The following is a 17,426-nucleotide window of genomic DNA, read 5'->3' as shown; positions in this document are numbered from 1 at the left end:
GTGGTACCAGCTCTCTTTTAATCATAGGGTCATTTAGCCTTTACTTTTTAGAACCATGAAGAACAATGTTCTAACATGTTTACATTCTGAGACCCATATCTAATTGACTCCCTGTCATACAGGCACACATATGTGTTAAGCTGTATGTTATATCTCACTAACTAAGGCTTGATCCACACAGCTGAATAAAATCCCACATTTTCTGCTTTGAACTGGAATGTATGGCAGTGTGGACTCAGATAACCCAGTTCAAAGCAGATATTGTGGGATTTTCTGCCTTGATACTCTGCCTTGATATTCTGGGTTATATGGCAGTGTGGAATGTCCCATAGACTGTGCTGGAAGCATGTATCCTTAAAAATTAAAATCAGTACTGAACCTCCAGACACAATGTTTAAAATGTATTTGACATTGTAACAGTCATGTCTGTATAATGAACTATAACTCCTTTCTTCTGTGGTTTTCTTGTCTGAGGATAATAATTGGAAGGAACATTACCTTTCAGTTAGAAAGTGAAACTGACATGTAGGTTTTCAATACAGTATAGAAAATGACTAGATCTGCCAGCAGCTAAATTTGTCTTGTAAACAAGGACCACAACAACCTTCTCATTCAATCTCATACTGTTCCTGGAAATAAAGTACCTGACAGTTGCCTGTTTCTGGGTGCTTCAATAAGTGTGAGAAACCAATGTCAGAAATGAATCTTGCCACAACTTTATTAACTACAGGAATCTGCAAACAACGTGGACATGCAGGCACAGATTGGATTTGTCAACCTATGTAAGCCAGGTCTTCCAACTGGTTGACTTCTAGACTCGGAACCTCATTATAGGACTCTGCAGTTCAGCGTAGACCAGTGGTTCTCAACCTGTGGGTTCTCAGGTGTTTTGGCCTACAACTCCCAGAAATCCCAGCCAGTTTACCAGCTGTTAGGATCTCTGGAGTTGAAGGCCAAAACATCTGGGGACTCACAGGTTAAGAACCACTGTCCTAGACTGATCTCTTGGAGGGATCACAAGGTGTTTTAGCACTCTTTACTGAGGAAGTGATCTTGAGACAAAAACCACCTCACATCTTCCAAGGCAATCACCAATGATAAGGAAAAGAGTGGATTCTTTCACATTGCAGACAACTAATTGGCACTAAGTCATCTCACCACAGATTCACATAATGGAATTCAGTACACATATCCAACAGCTAGACATGGAAAACAGTGAAGAAACCAGCAGCTACTATGAATTTTCCCATATAAAATAATTCTTTATTAATATTTACATTTTGCTAACATAATAGAGAATGAACTTACTTTTGCTACATCCAGTCTTGTTTCTGCAGTACTGGCCAGTACTGCCATTACAGAGTTTTTGCAAGTTGTCTGCTTATTATTTTCAAAGTTGATTATTCTCTTTTTCTGGCAAATGTTTAAGTCTTTTTGTTCTGCCCTGTATGATGGCATATTTCAAGAAAAACAGAAGAATGTGAAAGTTTTGTTTTATCTATAAAGGACAAACAAATGCTCAGCAAGTGCTGACATCTAAAGAACAAAGAAAGATGGTTCAGCGTTATGGAATTTTTGCCAAGCGATTATATTTGCAAACAAGTGCTTTTTAAATAGATATATGTTCTTTTGATTTAACACAAAAACAAAGTTCCATTTTTTTAAAGTTGTTTTCTACTGACTGCTTTCATCAATTCTTAAAAGGATGTCCAAATTAGTAATGCAAAAAGGATGTTGCTGTTCCTTGTATTGCTACATTCATACTGTCTTAAAAAGAGCAACTTTTGGATGAAATATAAGAAAATCTATTTTGCAAAGTTTTTGTAACCACCCCCCATCTGTATTATAGTCTTGTCATAAACAGTATCCAACATCAATAAGCAATCAGAGCACCCTTCCCAAAACTTAACAGCCCCTGAGAGGTGATTTTTGATGAAGCACAAAGGTCTATAGAATATCTCCATACACCTGATTCAAAGAAATACATACATGCACATAATCCATACTTACACATGTATGCGAATAATAGAATGCTTTCCCTGGCATGCTAAAAAAAAGTCCAAAATAAAACTAGATGGGGCAGAGTAAACAGCTCTAACTTTTTCAACCAAAATGGGACTCCTAAAGAGGAAATGATGCATATTCTGTTGCTATTCCTTTATTTATTTATTTATTTATTTATTTATTTACTTCGCTTATATACCGCAGTTCTCAACCCAGGGGCGACTCACTGCGGTGTACAACATAGCAAAAAACAAGGTGCAAAATATAAGACACAGTATAAAATAATCCAAAATTCAACATTATCAAAAAACATAATCAATCAATACTTTTCTGCTCGACTAAATTGGCACACCAGGAGTAAGATTAATGGGGAGTAAAGTATGTAACCTAGTGAGTGGGGGAGATTTAAATAGAAAGGCCTCCAAATGTTGAGGGGTTTTTTACCAATGCTAAAAATGCATTTAGAATGCATAGTGTACTATTATAAACATAATTCTGTGCTCATTTACTGATTTCCAAACAAATATATATACATATACAAACATACATACATATATATATGTAGTGAAGGAGTTAATATAAATATTCTTCCCTTTGAAATGCGAAAAAAGGAAACTGGAATTTGACTTACAGATTTATTTGTATTTGAAACTTCCCAGTAGTACTTGGATTTAGCAAGTAAGAACAATTTTGACACCTTGCTATCAGCTTATTATCTCTAGTCTTTTATTAGCTATTCCACACTGTTTTTCCCTATGGTGGCATTCTTTACTTTTCTCTCTTATGCAGGTGGTCCGGCCGTACCAAACCATGTCCAACCCAATGAGTAAACTGACAGTACTCAACAGCATGCATTCTCATTTTATCTTGGCTGATAATGGGACCACAGGAAAATATGGTGCAGAAGTTAAACTTCGCAGACAGTTGGAAAAGCACATCTCACTCCAGAAGATAAATACACGTGAGCGGTTTACACTCTATGTCTTTCTAGAATTATAGCTGCAAAACTAAATAATGGTCTTAGTAAATGCGCAATATGCTTTTTAGAAAAGTCCAGATTGAAACGCTGCTTTAAGAAAGATTTCCTTTTCCCAGTTATGAGATGATAGGGGGGGAAAAGTATAAGGGAGGGAGGGATGGATGCAAACATTAGGTGATGTGCTCCAGGGTATGTACAATTTGCAGTCAGTTTACTTCAGATCCCATGGATTTATCCATTATCAAATACACAATCATTTAATACCATTGTTTAAATTACATTAATTTGTTGTACATCTGTATATACCAGTGAAGAGCTGGCCACATTAAATAATCCGTCCACAAATTGCCTTGCACACCTGGAAGGGAGAAAGTTCATAATGAGAATTCTAAAGAGTCCCAAGAGCCAGGGAAAACAGGCAGAAGGCCACTAGCTTTCGAGATGGGGTAGAAAGCGATGTAATATGTATGTTAAGGCTAGATGGCAGACCAAAGTATATTTGATGGAAAACTGAGTCAAATTCTGTTGAAGCAACTGACTTTGAATGACAGTGGCCAAGATGCAAAACAAGAACTGTAGAAATGCGCAAACTGTCTGTGCTCTCTGTGTCCTTCCTGTTCTTCCTTTCCATCAACTCCTCCTGCTGCATCATGAGTCAGTTGTGAGGTTCCCCATTGCTTAGGGGCTGATTTGTCAAGATTCATGTGGAGATCTACAAAGTGGATTCTCCAGCAGAGGCCTCCTTCATTGTAATCTTGATCTTTTGAAGGACTTATGCATTCCGTTAGTGCTTTTTTTAAAAAGGGGATTTTAAATTAGCTGGAAAGCCAGTTCACACAGGGCTAACCCCTTTCATTTCCTCCCCTCTTTCCCGCTGTTCCACACTGTCAATGATACCAGCTTTTTTTCTCCCAACAATGATGTAAAACAAAATGCTTTTAAAAACCCAATTGATTTAAGATTGTCATGTGCACACTAAGCAGCTTGAAACAATTCACATCGTTAGCAATAATGGCATATATTACGTTAGATGTGTGATGTATTTAGTAAAACTAACTTACTATAAAAAAGAAAAGAGAAACCAGGGAGGATTTTATGGGTAGATTACATTTTGCATGACACTTTATTAGCTTGGTAATTCAGTTATAGAATATACATTTATAGTATAGCAGTATAAATTTGCCAGTTTCCTGTAATTTATGTGAGAGTTATTATACTCTTCATGCAGGAATTAAGGGGAGAAAGAGAGAAATGGGTTCTGGGTTAGATCCAGATATTCAACCTGGAATCTTTCTTAGTGCAGACCCATTGAGATAAATCCAATGTTTGCCCCATTAGGAACAGACTCCTTCAAATCAATTACATGGTTTGTGACTAATAAGTCTAATTCATTTCAGTGAGTCTGCTCTAATTGGGGGCTGTCATTGAATTTATCCCCCTGAAATCATTAGGGCTTCGGTTAGTCTAGATTGTGCTGTTTGTTTCAGTGGAACTATCCTAAACATGTTTAATGGAGCCTATCACTTTCAGCAAATTGTGACAAGGAATTTATCTCCTGCAGGTGCTCTAATAACTGCAGCATTGGCTCCACTTTGGGAAAACAGAGTCAAGAAGGCATAATCGAAACAGCAGTTTACCATGTATGCACACAAACAAAAATTGGAAAAAGGTTGCCACATAATGACTACATCAAAGATGATGTTTGGAGAGTTCTATAGCTTTGTCTCTTTCCTGCAGTTTTGAAAGACAGCGGCAAAGCTTTTTAGCAAATTACAGAAAAGTTTCCCCAACACTGTGTTCATCACAGTCTTTTGCTAGTCTCTTGCCAACATTCAGTGGTGTGCTACAGCTGCTTAGTTCTACTTCCACCGGAATCAACAGTCCATCTCCTTTCTGTAGCTGCCATTGTATCCTAAACCATGTCCCAGGGGTTGACAAACCCTCTGCAGTAGTTCCCAACCTTTGGACCTCCAGGTGTTTTCTACTTCAGCTCCCACAATTCCTAACAGCTTGCAAGTTGGCTGGGATTTCTGGAAGTTGAAATCCAAAACACCTGGAGGACCAAAGGTTGGGAACCACTGCCATGGTACTGGCACTGTAAAGAACTATAACCAGAGTTATCAGGATCTGAACTCATGGTTGTCTTGCCTTTCAGTAATGAAGTATACTGTTGAAGTATAATAATATCTTCTCTATTTTAGTTCATTTTCATTTTAGGACGTTACTGCCAAGACTTCAAAACTGTATCCTGGTGTTGCAAACCCATCTTGAAATGTCACTGTGCCCAAATGCATTGCAGAAGTGCTTTTGGATTACCACACAACTAGAAATCACTTTGAGCATAATTCAAAGTGCTTTCAACAAAGATTCAAAGTGCTTTCAGCTGCCTAGAAATGAGAGTTCCCTGTTTTTTTTGAAAAGTATTCCTTCAATATGAATTGGACTGGTTTGGAGTGACTCTACAATGATATAGTGCAGTGATAAGCACTTCCATTCATGTCTGGGGTGCCTCAAAATGACCTCACTGAGTCTGTACCATTTAATTATTATGTAATCTCTAGTTGTCACTATAAAAGGATATTGCTTCACTAGATAAAATTGCTGTATGTTTTGATTCAGAAGATTTGAATAGTGTACAGCTGGGGACCTATTGCCAAGAGTGAACATGATATCACTGTAGGTTGCTTTTTGGCATCTACCACACTCCAAACTGTTGAAAACAAATCCCCTTATTTCAGTTCCCAAAGTATGACACTGTTGATTCATCATTCTCCTCACAGTTCTAGAAACAAATTGGCTGAGTTTAGATTATACTGCATTTGCTCTTGAAAGATGATAATACTATAAAGTTCAAGTATATTTCCTGGCTCAGCTTGAGATGCCTAATTTTGCAGACCATTTCACAGCTAAATACATATATCATCAATGGACCATGGTAGAAAATTCTATTGTTATAACTTAAATCAGCCAAGTGTCGCTGAAAGGATTGTCTAGTCTTGACTAATAGCCTTCAGAATTACATTAATGCTAACACTCTCAACTGTCTTTCTACAGCTTGAATGTGTGTGTGTGTGTATATATATATATATATATAAACAGATTTAAAAATAAATATAGTTGAACATAGTGAAAACATTAAGACAAAGAAAAGACTCTGTGTGTCACATCAATGAGGAAATCAGTTGAGTAAAGAAATGCTAACAGTATACATTCTATTAGTACTTTACCTTAGTAAAATATATGCTTGTGGCAATTGCTAAAGTCCAATAATGTGGCATCAAGCTGTATAATTCAAGAAACTTGAAGTGTGGTCATGCCACTCATCTATCAGATACATTACTGTTATTCTGCTAAGAACATTACTTTTATTATTAAATGTTGTATGGGAACAAGCTTGGTGTAATTATAAGGACCATATGTTTCTATATTGTGCTTGCTAGTCACATTTCCTTTTTAAAGTCAGAACCAAATCTTTTCAGTCTATACATTTATTTCATTCTGAATGATCATGCTAGACTCTAGAGACTTGGCTAGAAAATATTAATCTTATCTTAATTATGGAATTATATCTCTGAAACAAGTAGGAAATATAGCCACCCAACCATTGTTGTTTAAATATAAATGTAGTTGAGATTTCACTTAGTGATCATTTTTATTTTCAAGTTTTTCTTTTGGCATTATTATAAAAACAAGTGAATGAATGCATGACCGTCATAAAATTACAATTTTAACAACACTGTCCTGCTTAGATAGAAGGCATTTTTCTAGTTTTGAGTGGTATTTCTCCCCCCCCCCCAAGTTATTTATTTGTTTGTTTGTTTATTGAAAAGGACTCTTTAAAATCAAATCTCCTAACATTTCTAGCAAAATATGAAAAGGTTCACAATATCAGAAAGCAAATAAGCAATCTGATACAAATAGTAGTGTAACTGCACCAGTGCAAAAATAATTTCACTGTAACATTGCATAATCTCACAACCAAACATGTCTCTTGATTGTTTGGTAAGATGATGACAACAGCTCCAGATTTTGGGCAGGATCCCCTGTAGTTCTCACATTGTATTTGGCCTCCATGGTTTGGTTTGCCCAGCAGCTAGACTCATAATAATTTTAACTGATTTCTGTGGAGGTAGGTAAATGGGCCAAAGGCTAGTTGGAGGATTCCAGTAATTTTTCCAAAGGCGTAACTTTTCCAAGTTCTAGCTCAAAACATACATGAAACTTTGGAATGAGCAATCCAACTAGTATGGATTTCTGCTAGTACAACAATGAGGCCACACAAGGTTTACTTCAGATCACTGGATAACAAAAGCAAAACCAGTTCTGAATAGTTCCGCCATCTGCTAAGCAAGCTAGATAAATGTTAGCCCCTGACCAGTTGCTGCCTCATATCATGTAGTGGGTCAGAGTTGTGCCCACCCGGAACAAAGAATAGTGAAGACTCACAGTTTATTCTAAGAGATGTCAGCGGCCTCCTTATCCAGGGCCCCTTTCACACTACACAACTATAGAACTATGATTCCACTTTAACTGCCATGTTTCCATCCTCTGGTATCATGAGAGTTGTAGTTTAGGAAAGTGAATGGATAATTTTTAGTGAGAAAGCTCTACTGTCTCAACAGACTAAAACCCCAGGGTCCCATGAGATGTTGCCATGGCATTCAAAGTGGAATACAACCTTATAATTATATAGAATAAAAGCAGCACTTCTTGAGATATATGAAATAGGGGACCAGGAGGGTTTTCTTCCCTCGGGTGCCAGGCACAGGCATAATATTTGTTGCCACCAACTACAACTGTTTGTTTCTTTCCTGGACATTCTTAAGGATCTGATTCCCCATGGCTCATGGCACAACATCGTCCTTCTAACATATGAATAGCCATGCAACTTCTCCTACAGTAAGGATATACATGTAATATAAAATATATACTATATATAATAGGTTTATAGAGAGCCAGAGTTTGAATGTGACTCTGGTTCCAAGGCAATCTACTGGACAGTTTTGGGCAAGTCGCATTCTTGCAGGATCAGAGAAGGACAATGGCAAACCCTCTCTGAACAAGTCTTGACAAGAAAATCAAGTGACAGGGGCTGCATTAGGGTCACAATAAGTTGTAAATGGCACACAGTATCAAAAGTTATAGAAATAATACTGACTTAAAATTTTCAAGACAACCACAAAATACAGCATATTATTTATTTATTTATTTATTATTTGCACTTGTTAACCGCCACTCTCAAGCCCGAAGGCGACTCGTGGCGGTGTACAGAACATAGAACACAAAGGACAACAGGTTACAATAAATCAGGACCACAACACACATATTACTAATACACAGCTACTTAACTAAAAATCCGCTTCGTCTTGTTTAGGGTCATAATCAATCTCGTAGTCATGGTCCATTCCGGTGGTCATTCCAAAAACATAGCACTTAGTTGAAGGCCTTCTCAAAGAGCCAGGTTTTCAGGCCCTTGCGGAAGGCCATGAGGGAAGGCGCCTGTCTGATTTCAGCAGGGAGGGAGTTCCACAGCCGGGGGGCCACCACCGAGAAGGCCCGCTCTCTTGTCCCCGCCAGGCGTGCCTGTGAGGCATACATATAATGTTTCCAATATTTATGATTGTATCAGTCTTTTTTAAAAAAAATTAATGCTCACTTGAATTGCCTTTTGTTGTTTTGCAAATCAGTATTGGAATCCTAGTTACATAATGTCCAGCCTGTACTGCTTGAAACTTGACTTCTTTGCATAATGTGGAATCAAATCATTAGGGATACAGTGTTTAAATTAGGCTGGACAGCTGCTCTTTGGCATTTAGATCTGACATGGCAATTTATTAGTAGGATGGGTTCAGTCATTTCAGGGTCCAATAAAACATGATCCTAAATATGTTCTCACAGTAGTCTCATTGGAGGGTGATGAGGCTTGCAGGGTGACATAAAATTGGCATAGTATTTTTCCCCTTGTCTACTGGTTAACACATCCTCTTCCTCCTGGGAAGAAAAACTTTGTTTCAGTAGCTCAATACTTCATAGGATTGATCCATTAAATATATAATAATTTATATATGCATTGATTTCTTCCTCTGTAGCAAGAGTAAAAATATAGGAGCCTGTATAGAGGAACTATATGTATGTCTCACAATCCCGGGGGGCTAAATTTGTGGATCGTATATTTCTAGTATCTAACTCTAATCACCATAGCTAAGAATCAAACTGTTGTTTAAGTCTTGCTGTTTTCTTATGTGAATGCTATTCTTTGTTCTCAGTAGAAAGTAGCTATTATGGGACTCTTTAGAACAGCTGGTAGAACACAGTAAGCCCACTGAGAAAATAAAGAACAAATAGTACTTTTTTAAAAAAGTGATGTCTTCATACAGTTGTGGCATAAATTGAAAGAAGGGAACAAAGTAACCTTGAAAAAGCATGTGCCATTGTCAAAGTGCTCTATGAGAAATCAAAGCACATCCATCTGCAACTGGATAGTGTCAAACTGTCCAGTTGGTTATTGCTAATTGGCTTCCACAACTTCTGCCACTAAGTCTCCAGGTGATTCACAGTCATGGATTTCAGAGTTTTTGATGTCTTGATCTCAGACATGCCTGATGAATGCCCAGTCAGTTTTGAAAATGTCTAAGATGAGCAATTACACACTCTATCAAGAAACCCTTTGTCCTTGAAATCTTCTTTTCCTAAAATCCCCCAAATGAAGGTATTTGTAGTGGGGATCAAGCCATGGCCAAGGGGAAGGGGGTTACGGGTTCAACCCTACCCATCCACCCTGAAATATTTCAAGTTTTTTTTAAAAAAAAAACTGGTTTACTCATGAATTTTAACTGGTTAACCAAATCCTCATGATATTTGAGAAGCAAAAAATAGAGTTTCTCCAGAACTGCGAGAACTATCTCAATCAATTTTGATAATTTATTCACATTATCATTACTTACCTTTCCAACAATTTACATTGCAATATCTGCAATAGCCAACATAGTGGAATTGTGGATGTTTAACCAACATTTTTGACATGAAAACAATGTAATCCACTGAAATGGATATCAGAATTGGACTCCCCAGGTTAAACTCCATAAGAAAAACTTAAGTTTAAATGCATTTTATGATTTTTCCAGGTATATAACAACTATGATATTTTGTGCTTGCTTTAAAAGTTTATACTCTAATTTCTCTTAAACTATCGAGTTTTTTAATAATTAGGTACCGGATTAAAGGTATTTTATATAGTTTCTAAAAATGTAATAATATGTTTGGGTCACACATCTTGATTTTTAGATATTCCAATTTAAAGTGAAAATATTTGAATAAGAGAACTTTTAGAATGCTGTAGCTCTGGTTCTAATCAACATTTTTCGTAAAAATTTGAACACAATTGTGGACTTTATCATGTCATTCTATTTTCCTTTTACCCCATGTCATTATCTTTAATAGTTTTTGAAATCTTTTTTAAAAAAACAACTGAAAGTAGTCAAGTCACTGATCTCTTGCTCTTCCCCTTTCAGAGCTCTCTCTTACATCTGCTAAAGCCCTGTTAGTTGTTGTTAATATTTCCTTTCATCCACCTGACTCCAGAAGATGCCTAATTGTTTATCAAAGCAATAGAGCATTTTTTAGTTCATGGCAAAAAAGAAAAACCCAAATATTGAAGACTAAAAAGGTAGCAGGTTGAGAACCATTGCAATAGCTGGTATTGGTGACTACCCCAGAACATGCACACCTGGATTGCAAGTAAAAACTGAAGAAACTGTAGAAACTTAAGTATCTGCCACTGGTTCATCTAATTGAAGTCCTACAAAAGAAACCAAGGAACAGTTGCAAAGACAAGAAGCTGTGCCATTGTTAGACCTTGGATTTTATATGAACAAGACTGTTTCTGATGACCAAGTGAAAGCTCTATTAGTGCAAAATCCACTACCAGAATATGTATTTCCTGTGGATAAGAAGAGGCTTCTAAGTTTGCAACCCAAATGGTTCAACAGATTTCCCTGGTTAGCCTCCTCATTTCATGTACAAGGTGCACTCTGTAAGTAAGCATGGTGTTTAGAGAAGTTGGGGAGAAAGGTGGTCATCAGCAGCATGGAGCATTGGTTGCTAAAGCATTTCTGCAATTTAAAGATGCAATACAAGTCTTCTATGGATATAAAAAACAGTACCATCAAAATAACTTGTGCTTGACTGAAAACTTCTTGCTAATTCAGAGTGGAAAATATCATAATGTAACCCATCATTATGATAAAGGAGATAAGAAGAAAGCAGAAGAAAACAGAAATAAACTTCTGTCAATTGTGGAAACCATTGTCTTTATGGCTAACAAGAACTGGCTTTAAGAGGGAGCAATGATTACCTATTACCTGTGAAAAACCTTTCAGGACCTTTTTGAGATCTCGTGCTAGATCAGGAGACACTGACCTGAAAAGTCATCTAAAAATGCAGCTATGAATGCCCAGTGTAGTAGTCCTCAAGTACAGAATGAACAAAAAGGCATTTGTGGTAACAAGATAATCCAGAAGTTGTTGAAAGATGCAATACATCACAGTGTTTCTCTGTTTTGGCAGAGGAAACTTTGGATGTGAGTACCTCATAACAGTTATCACTCTTGATAAGGTATGTTGATGTCGAAGCTTCAGGAATAAGGGAAGACTTTATAGGCTTTGTGAAGATAAGTGATATGATAAGTAGAGGCATTATTTTGAAAACATTGGAAAAATGGGCTGAACTTGCAATACTTGTATGAAGAGGGTTATGATGGAGGTGCTAATATGAGTGGTCATATTAATGGTGCATGGGCAATTATGTTCCAGAAGTATCCAGTGCTCACTCACTTAATCTAGCTTTAGCAAAGACTCACATCATTCCACCTGTCAGAAATTACATGGAACAATCTCATATGTGTGCAATTTCTTCAGAACATTGTCCATCAGACTGCAACTGTTGAAGAAAAATATAAAGGACTGTTTCCCTGAATGAAGAGCAAACAATCTGTTGGATAGAGTGACATGATGCCAGGGAGATGCGCACATAATCTGTGAAAGAATTTCAGGAGATATTTGGCACCGCAAAATCAGTGTGGAGTCTATGAGTGGAGAAGTTAGGATGCCTCACATCTGAACATCCCATTTCAGGACTTTTTCTGCAGTCAGCTTCAAGAAAAATTTACAAGGCACAGGGAAGTAGTTCAAGAAGTGCAAGTGTTCCTCCTTATTAATTGTGATCATTTACACATGCAACTTGAACAAGAGCACAGAACTTTACAATTAATGCTTTCAAGATACTGACACACTGATGGAAGAGTTTGACCTGTGGTGTAGAAAATGGGGAAAGATTGCACATGCAGAAAAACCATCAAGCACACTGGAAGCATATCTTGTCTGTGGTAGACAGTTTTTTCTGAATGTGAAAAAGCCTCTTCAGATTTTTGTAACATTGCCAGTGTCAAAAGCTACAAATGAAAAGTCATTTTCAACTCTTAAATGTTTGAAAACATACAAAAAAGCCACAGCTGGTCAAGAAAGACTGAGTGGACCTGTACTCTTGAGTGTTCACCTAAGCTTATCGATAGAGCCTGATTTCTGTCAAAGTGTATTGACACAGTTTTCAAGTGTTTCCAACATGGTATTCTTTTCTAACCACTAAATTACCAATTAAAAGTCATTTGGGGGGTTAGACTTGAAACTTAGTCGCTAAAATAGAAATTCAATTTGATTAAGTCTCTATAAAAATATAGAATGAGTCATAGAATTTAAATTATGTTGTGTTGTGGACCTACTCTTCATAATTTGCTTTAAAAAATGTCTCCAATCTCACCCCACCCCTCGCCATTTTTTCTGGCTCTGGGCCTAGCAGGGATGCATGAGGAGGGGTGGTATTTTGTTTTTGTTGTTTTGTTTTTGTTCTGTTTTTTGCAGTATAACTTCGTCAAATCCTGATCATTTCTAACAAATCTGCATGGTGCCATTTCATGGCTAGAAGATTCTCCTAAAATAACAGAATATGTTACTTTTAACCAGGAATGTGTTAATTCCATAACTCCATAATCTACATCACTCACTGCATGACTGCAGAATTTGGTACTGGGCTCAGGCTTCAAGATCTGGAAACATCAACTTCTATTTCAAATCTCTCATTCTTAAGATTCAGAAGTTTGTGAGGAATGCTTACAACCTTAGAAGTCAGAAGTACAAGTTGTCCTTTATTGAAATTGGCAGAAAGAAAATAAAAAGAGAATAAACAGTGTACTTTTGGAGACAAAGTACATATATTTTACAGGGCACACATTTACATAGGTCATGCAAGAAAAGCCCAGATTGTTCCAATACAGATCTTTCAGGTGCATATATTTCTACTATAGTACTGCAATAAGCTTCAGTCTTCCTTTGAAATTATTCTTGAAGTAAAAAATATTTCACTACCACTTTCAAACAGGAATAGGCACCACAGATCTGCTAGCCACATATGGTTCCATTTCTAGTCTTATGCAGCTACCCAAATCTCCCACCAATTATACCTGTATACTGCCAATAATATGAATAATCCCTAACACAGGGTTATGCTCACTACGCACTTTGTTTTAATGAAACAATCAAGGGTTTGTAGTTACTGTGTTGCTGAGGTGGTGGTGAAAGGCAGAGGTTTGGCAGCAAACCTGTTGATAGCAAGGGATGAAGCCCTCTAGGCATTCAGGAAGACATGCTCAGAAATTTCTCCCATCTGTTTTAAAACAATGGATTGAGTCACAAAACAACTTCTAAGAAGCAGTATTTGTAATTGTATTCTACCGTTCTGTATTGTTCAGGGTATTTTGCTTTCTTTCTGATATTTCCACACATTGAAATTGCAGTCACATGATTGATTTACTCTTTTAAAAAGTTCCAGATTGTAGATTGAATTATTCAGGCTACTACCTATTAGCAGGGGGGGTTAGATGCCTACTGATTCATCTAAAAATATATAGACCACCCCATGCCTTTTTTCTGAACAGTCTTTCTCAGTCATGTAAGTATGTAAGTATGTGCACTGAATTAAATAGCTGGTGTTAGTTTCCCAAAGTCAAGTGAACTTCAGGATAGTCAACCTTTATGAATTTGGGAATAAGAGCTATGTCTTTGATATGATTTTAGTATAGAATATATAGACTTTATACTCCATCTTAGATTTTCAGAGCTAAATTTATTCTTCCAGAAAGGTAAAAATGAACTGGAGAAGAATGTAGGGAAGGCTGAAGTTGAGTGACAAATTCTAATGTTGCGAAGCGTCTGCAGTACCTATTCATGTGACCTGTGGACTTCCCTTTGTCATCCTATGCCTGAGAATATATGAAGGGGGCTGGGAAGGCAAAGGGACGTTCAGTTGTCATCATCAGCATCTTCTCTGATCATTGCACCATCATCAAATGCATTGGAATGCTCATTTACTTATGTCCTGATCTTCCTTTCACATTGTGCTCTGTAATTAATGCATTTCTATACTCTGTGGCAATTCCTTGGTTTCTGATTGTAGCAGGAGCAGAATATGGGTAACCAAGCTGAATCTAGAGACAACGTAAGTCGTGACAAGCAAGTTGGTTAGGTCACCTTACAGTAATAAGGCATTGCTACTCTTGAGTTCATTTTGCTTTAGGCACTTCTGCTTTGTAGAAAATATTAAATTTCTGCTATTCCCAGCATGATTGCTGAATCTGGAACTCTTAAATACAATTCCAATATAATTGTGTACCATGGGCTTTTTGTTTTACAATTAATTGTATGTATAGGTTATTTATACAATGGGGTGGCTTAAGCAATGTCCTTCTACAAACGAAAGAGTTTCTTCCTTCCATCAGTGGTAGGCTTTTGAGCCAAAGAAGATCATCTACTGGCTGAATGGAGACAGTAATCTTTGCTGATTTCTATGATTACCAATGTTCTTTGAACAAATGCTATACAAACTAAGGCCCGAGGGCCGAATACGGCTCTCCAAGGTCATTTACCCAGCCCTCGCTCAGGGTCAACCTAAGTCTGAAATGACTTGAAAGCACACAACAACAACAACAACAACAACAACAATCCTGACTCATCAGCCAAAAGCACGCCCACATTTCCCATTGAAATACTAATAAGTTTATATTTGTTAAAATTTTCTTCATTTTATTGTTTTTAAGTGTTTTTTCCACTACAAATAAGATATGTGCAGTGTGCATAGGAATTCATTCATTCTTTTTTCAAATTATAATCCGGCCCTCCAACGGTTTGAGGGACTGTGACCTGGCCCTCTGTTTAAAACATTTGAGGACCCCTGCTGTAGAAGGTTGTGAGGATGTTCCCCACAACATCAAAGGAGGTGAAGCGGGGGGCTGCAGAGGCAGGGAAAATTTTCAAAATTTGTTGCCTCTCCTTCTTTCTATTGTGGCAATTTCCTGGTTAGAATTTCACTCATAGATGCTCTCATTGAGAAAATAAAAATCTGGAATCAAGCCAGAATATTTGCAAGTACGGTATTTAAGCTATTTCAGTAACTTATATCAGTACCTTTATGAAATCAAAGACACTGGGTGAGTATTCTCTTTTTTTCTCTCTGCCCACTTTTTATCATTTGCCTATTATGCTGCTCTGTACAACCACGCTTATCCATAAACTTGATATCAACAATTTCATTCACCTACACTCCAAAATAGGGGTTCTCAAACTTTTTCAGCTGTAAAGCCCTTGAAGCAAAAGTTTCTCATGAAGCCCCAAAAATGTTTATGTATTATATTACATACTATAGTATGTATAACCTTTATATATCCGGCATGGGCCAGGCCAGTGGCAGATGGATGGAGAGTACAAAAAAATTACAATATTTAAAATGAAGAACAATTTAAGCCAACATAAACCTAACAGTATTTCAGTGGAAGACCCCTGGGGACATACAGTCCAACCCCCTTTTGCCATACAGGAAAAACATAATCAAAGCACCTCCAACAGATCCAGCCTTGGCATAATAATAATAATAAAATAATAATAATAATAATAATAATAATAATAATAATAAATAGAAGAAAACCCCAGTACAGTTCAATGGTGTGCTTCTAACCCAAGTAGTCAAAGTATCATGTTTGCTATTATCCACAGTTCCAAGAATCCATTGAAATAGATACAGGGATCATATTGTAATTTTGGGCTTGATGTTTGGGTGTTAAATAATGAAATCCGGAAAAAAGGTAAATAATTAAATTCAAGAATCTAGGTAAAAAAATATTTGCACTTGTTAATTTGTCTCATTCCTCCTCACTTTAATATGACCATTGAAAGAATGTTCTAGCATTTTGATAGAAGAATAAACAGATAAAATTTTGATCAGCTTTTTCTGCAGGGTGTGGTCAAATAATTTACCAAAGAATTTGTTTTGACATATATCTCTAATGTTATTCAAGAAATGTATTGCATCTGTGGCAGTCAAGGAAATGCCCATGAGACTTTTCTTTTAAATAGCAAATTTCCTAATGTTTCAAGGTTGCCAAATTTAAATTTTCTTGTTCCTGGACATTTTGACCCACTCTGCCTGCAATCCAAAAGGATTTGAACTCTAGCGAGCAAACAGCTAGGCATTCAAGGCAAACCTTTTGTACAAAAGAATTATCTCAGACATTTCATCCTACTCCATATAGCATCCTAGAACTCTGCCCTTCAGAGACATCTTCCAACTCATTGCTGATTTAATGCTGTGCCAGATGTAACAACTAAAATATGTGATGAATTTGTTTGTGTCCTCTGCAGTGTCATTGGTATGAGACGTTCAGTTCTATTTTATCTCAAGGACAATTGCAAAACAACAACCTTTAGCCACAACGTTTCTTTCTTACAGCACAATAAAGGGCAGTCATTCAGCAAAATATGCTGCTGTAAAACAAATAAATATCAGGAATTCAGAACATGGAAACATCTTCCCTTAAGCATCCTGATTCATCTTGGAAACAGGCTTAAGTTTCCTGTGAGATCAAGGCTACCCGAGGCTCCTGCATGCCTCCCTTTTTCACATCCATGTTTTCCTGGGGACTCATGCAGTTGTCTAATAGCAGAGTGGATAAACAAATTTTGCCTTTGCGAGTTCTGCAAACAAATGGCTCATTGTTAAAAGGCACAGAGCCACAAACTCTCAAACTCATTTATGCCTGGTTTTTCATTCTGAGCATTGGCCGTGGGGCCAAGTTTCCAAAAGCCCAGTGGGGCAAAAACCCAGCCAATCCTGCTGTCAACATTGCAATTAATTCGCATTGCAGAGGTGTAGATTGAATACCTGGGAGCTGAAGCATATCGTGGAATAGGCAGCCTCAGTGCAGGACACTTAATTGCAAATGACTCGTGGATGAGGAAAGGGAACTGTCTTGTTCCAACTGCTGACCATGTTTTAAGGATGCTAATAAAATGCATGCAAAAGCTGTCTTTGCAGAGATTAACAGATAGGCAAAAGGCATAAA

General features: G+C 37.1%; 1 protein-coding gene across 2 annotated transcripts in view; it reads left to right on the top strand.

Moving 5' to 3' along the window:
* The window catches only part of TRPM3 (transient receptor potential cation channel subfamily M member 3), a 429,447-nt gene that overhangs the window by 285,501 nt on the left and 126,520 nt on the right, over positions 1-17,426 (top strand). For both annotated transcript variants that reach the window (XM_060762212.2, XM_067464427.1), the window contains exon 6: positions 2,794-2,965. In XM_060762212.2, coding sequence (XP_060618195.2) covers positions 2,794-2,965 — 172 coding nt within the window. The remainder of the gene's footprint in view (positions 1-2,793; positions 2,966-17,426) is intronic.

The sequence above is a fragment of the Anolis sagrei genome, chromosome 2 (assembly GCF_037176765.1).
Source record: "Anolis sagrei isolate rAnoSag1 chromosome 2, rAnoSag1.mat, whole genome shotgun sequence".
NCBI lineage: Eukaryota > Metazoa > Chordata > Lepidosauria > Squamata > Dactyloidae > Anolis > Anolis sagrei.
The sequence above is the reverse complement of the archived record's forward strand: the minus strand, read 5'-3'. Positions and strand labels throughout refer to the sequence as shown.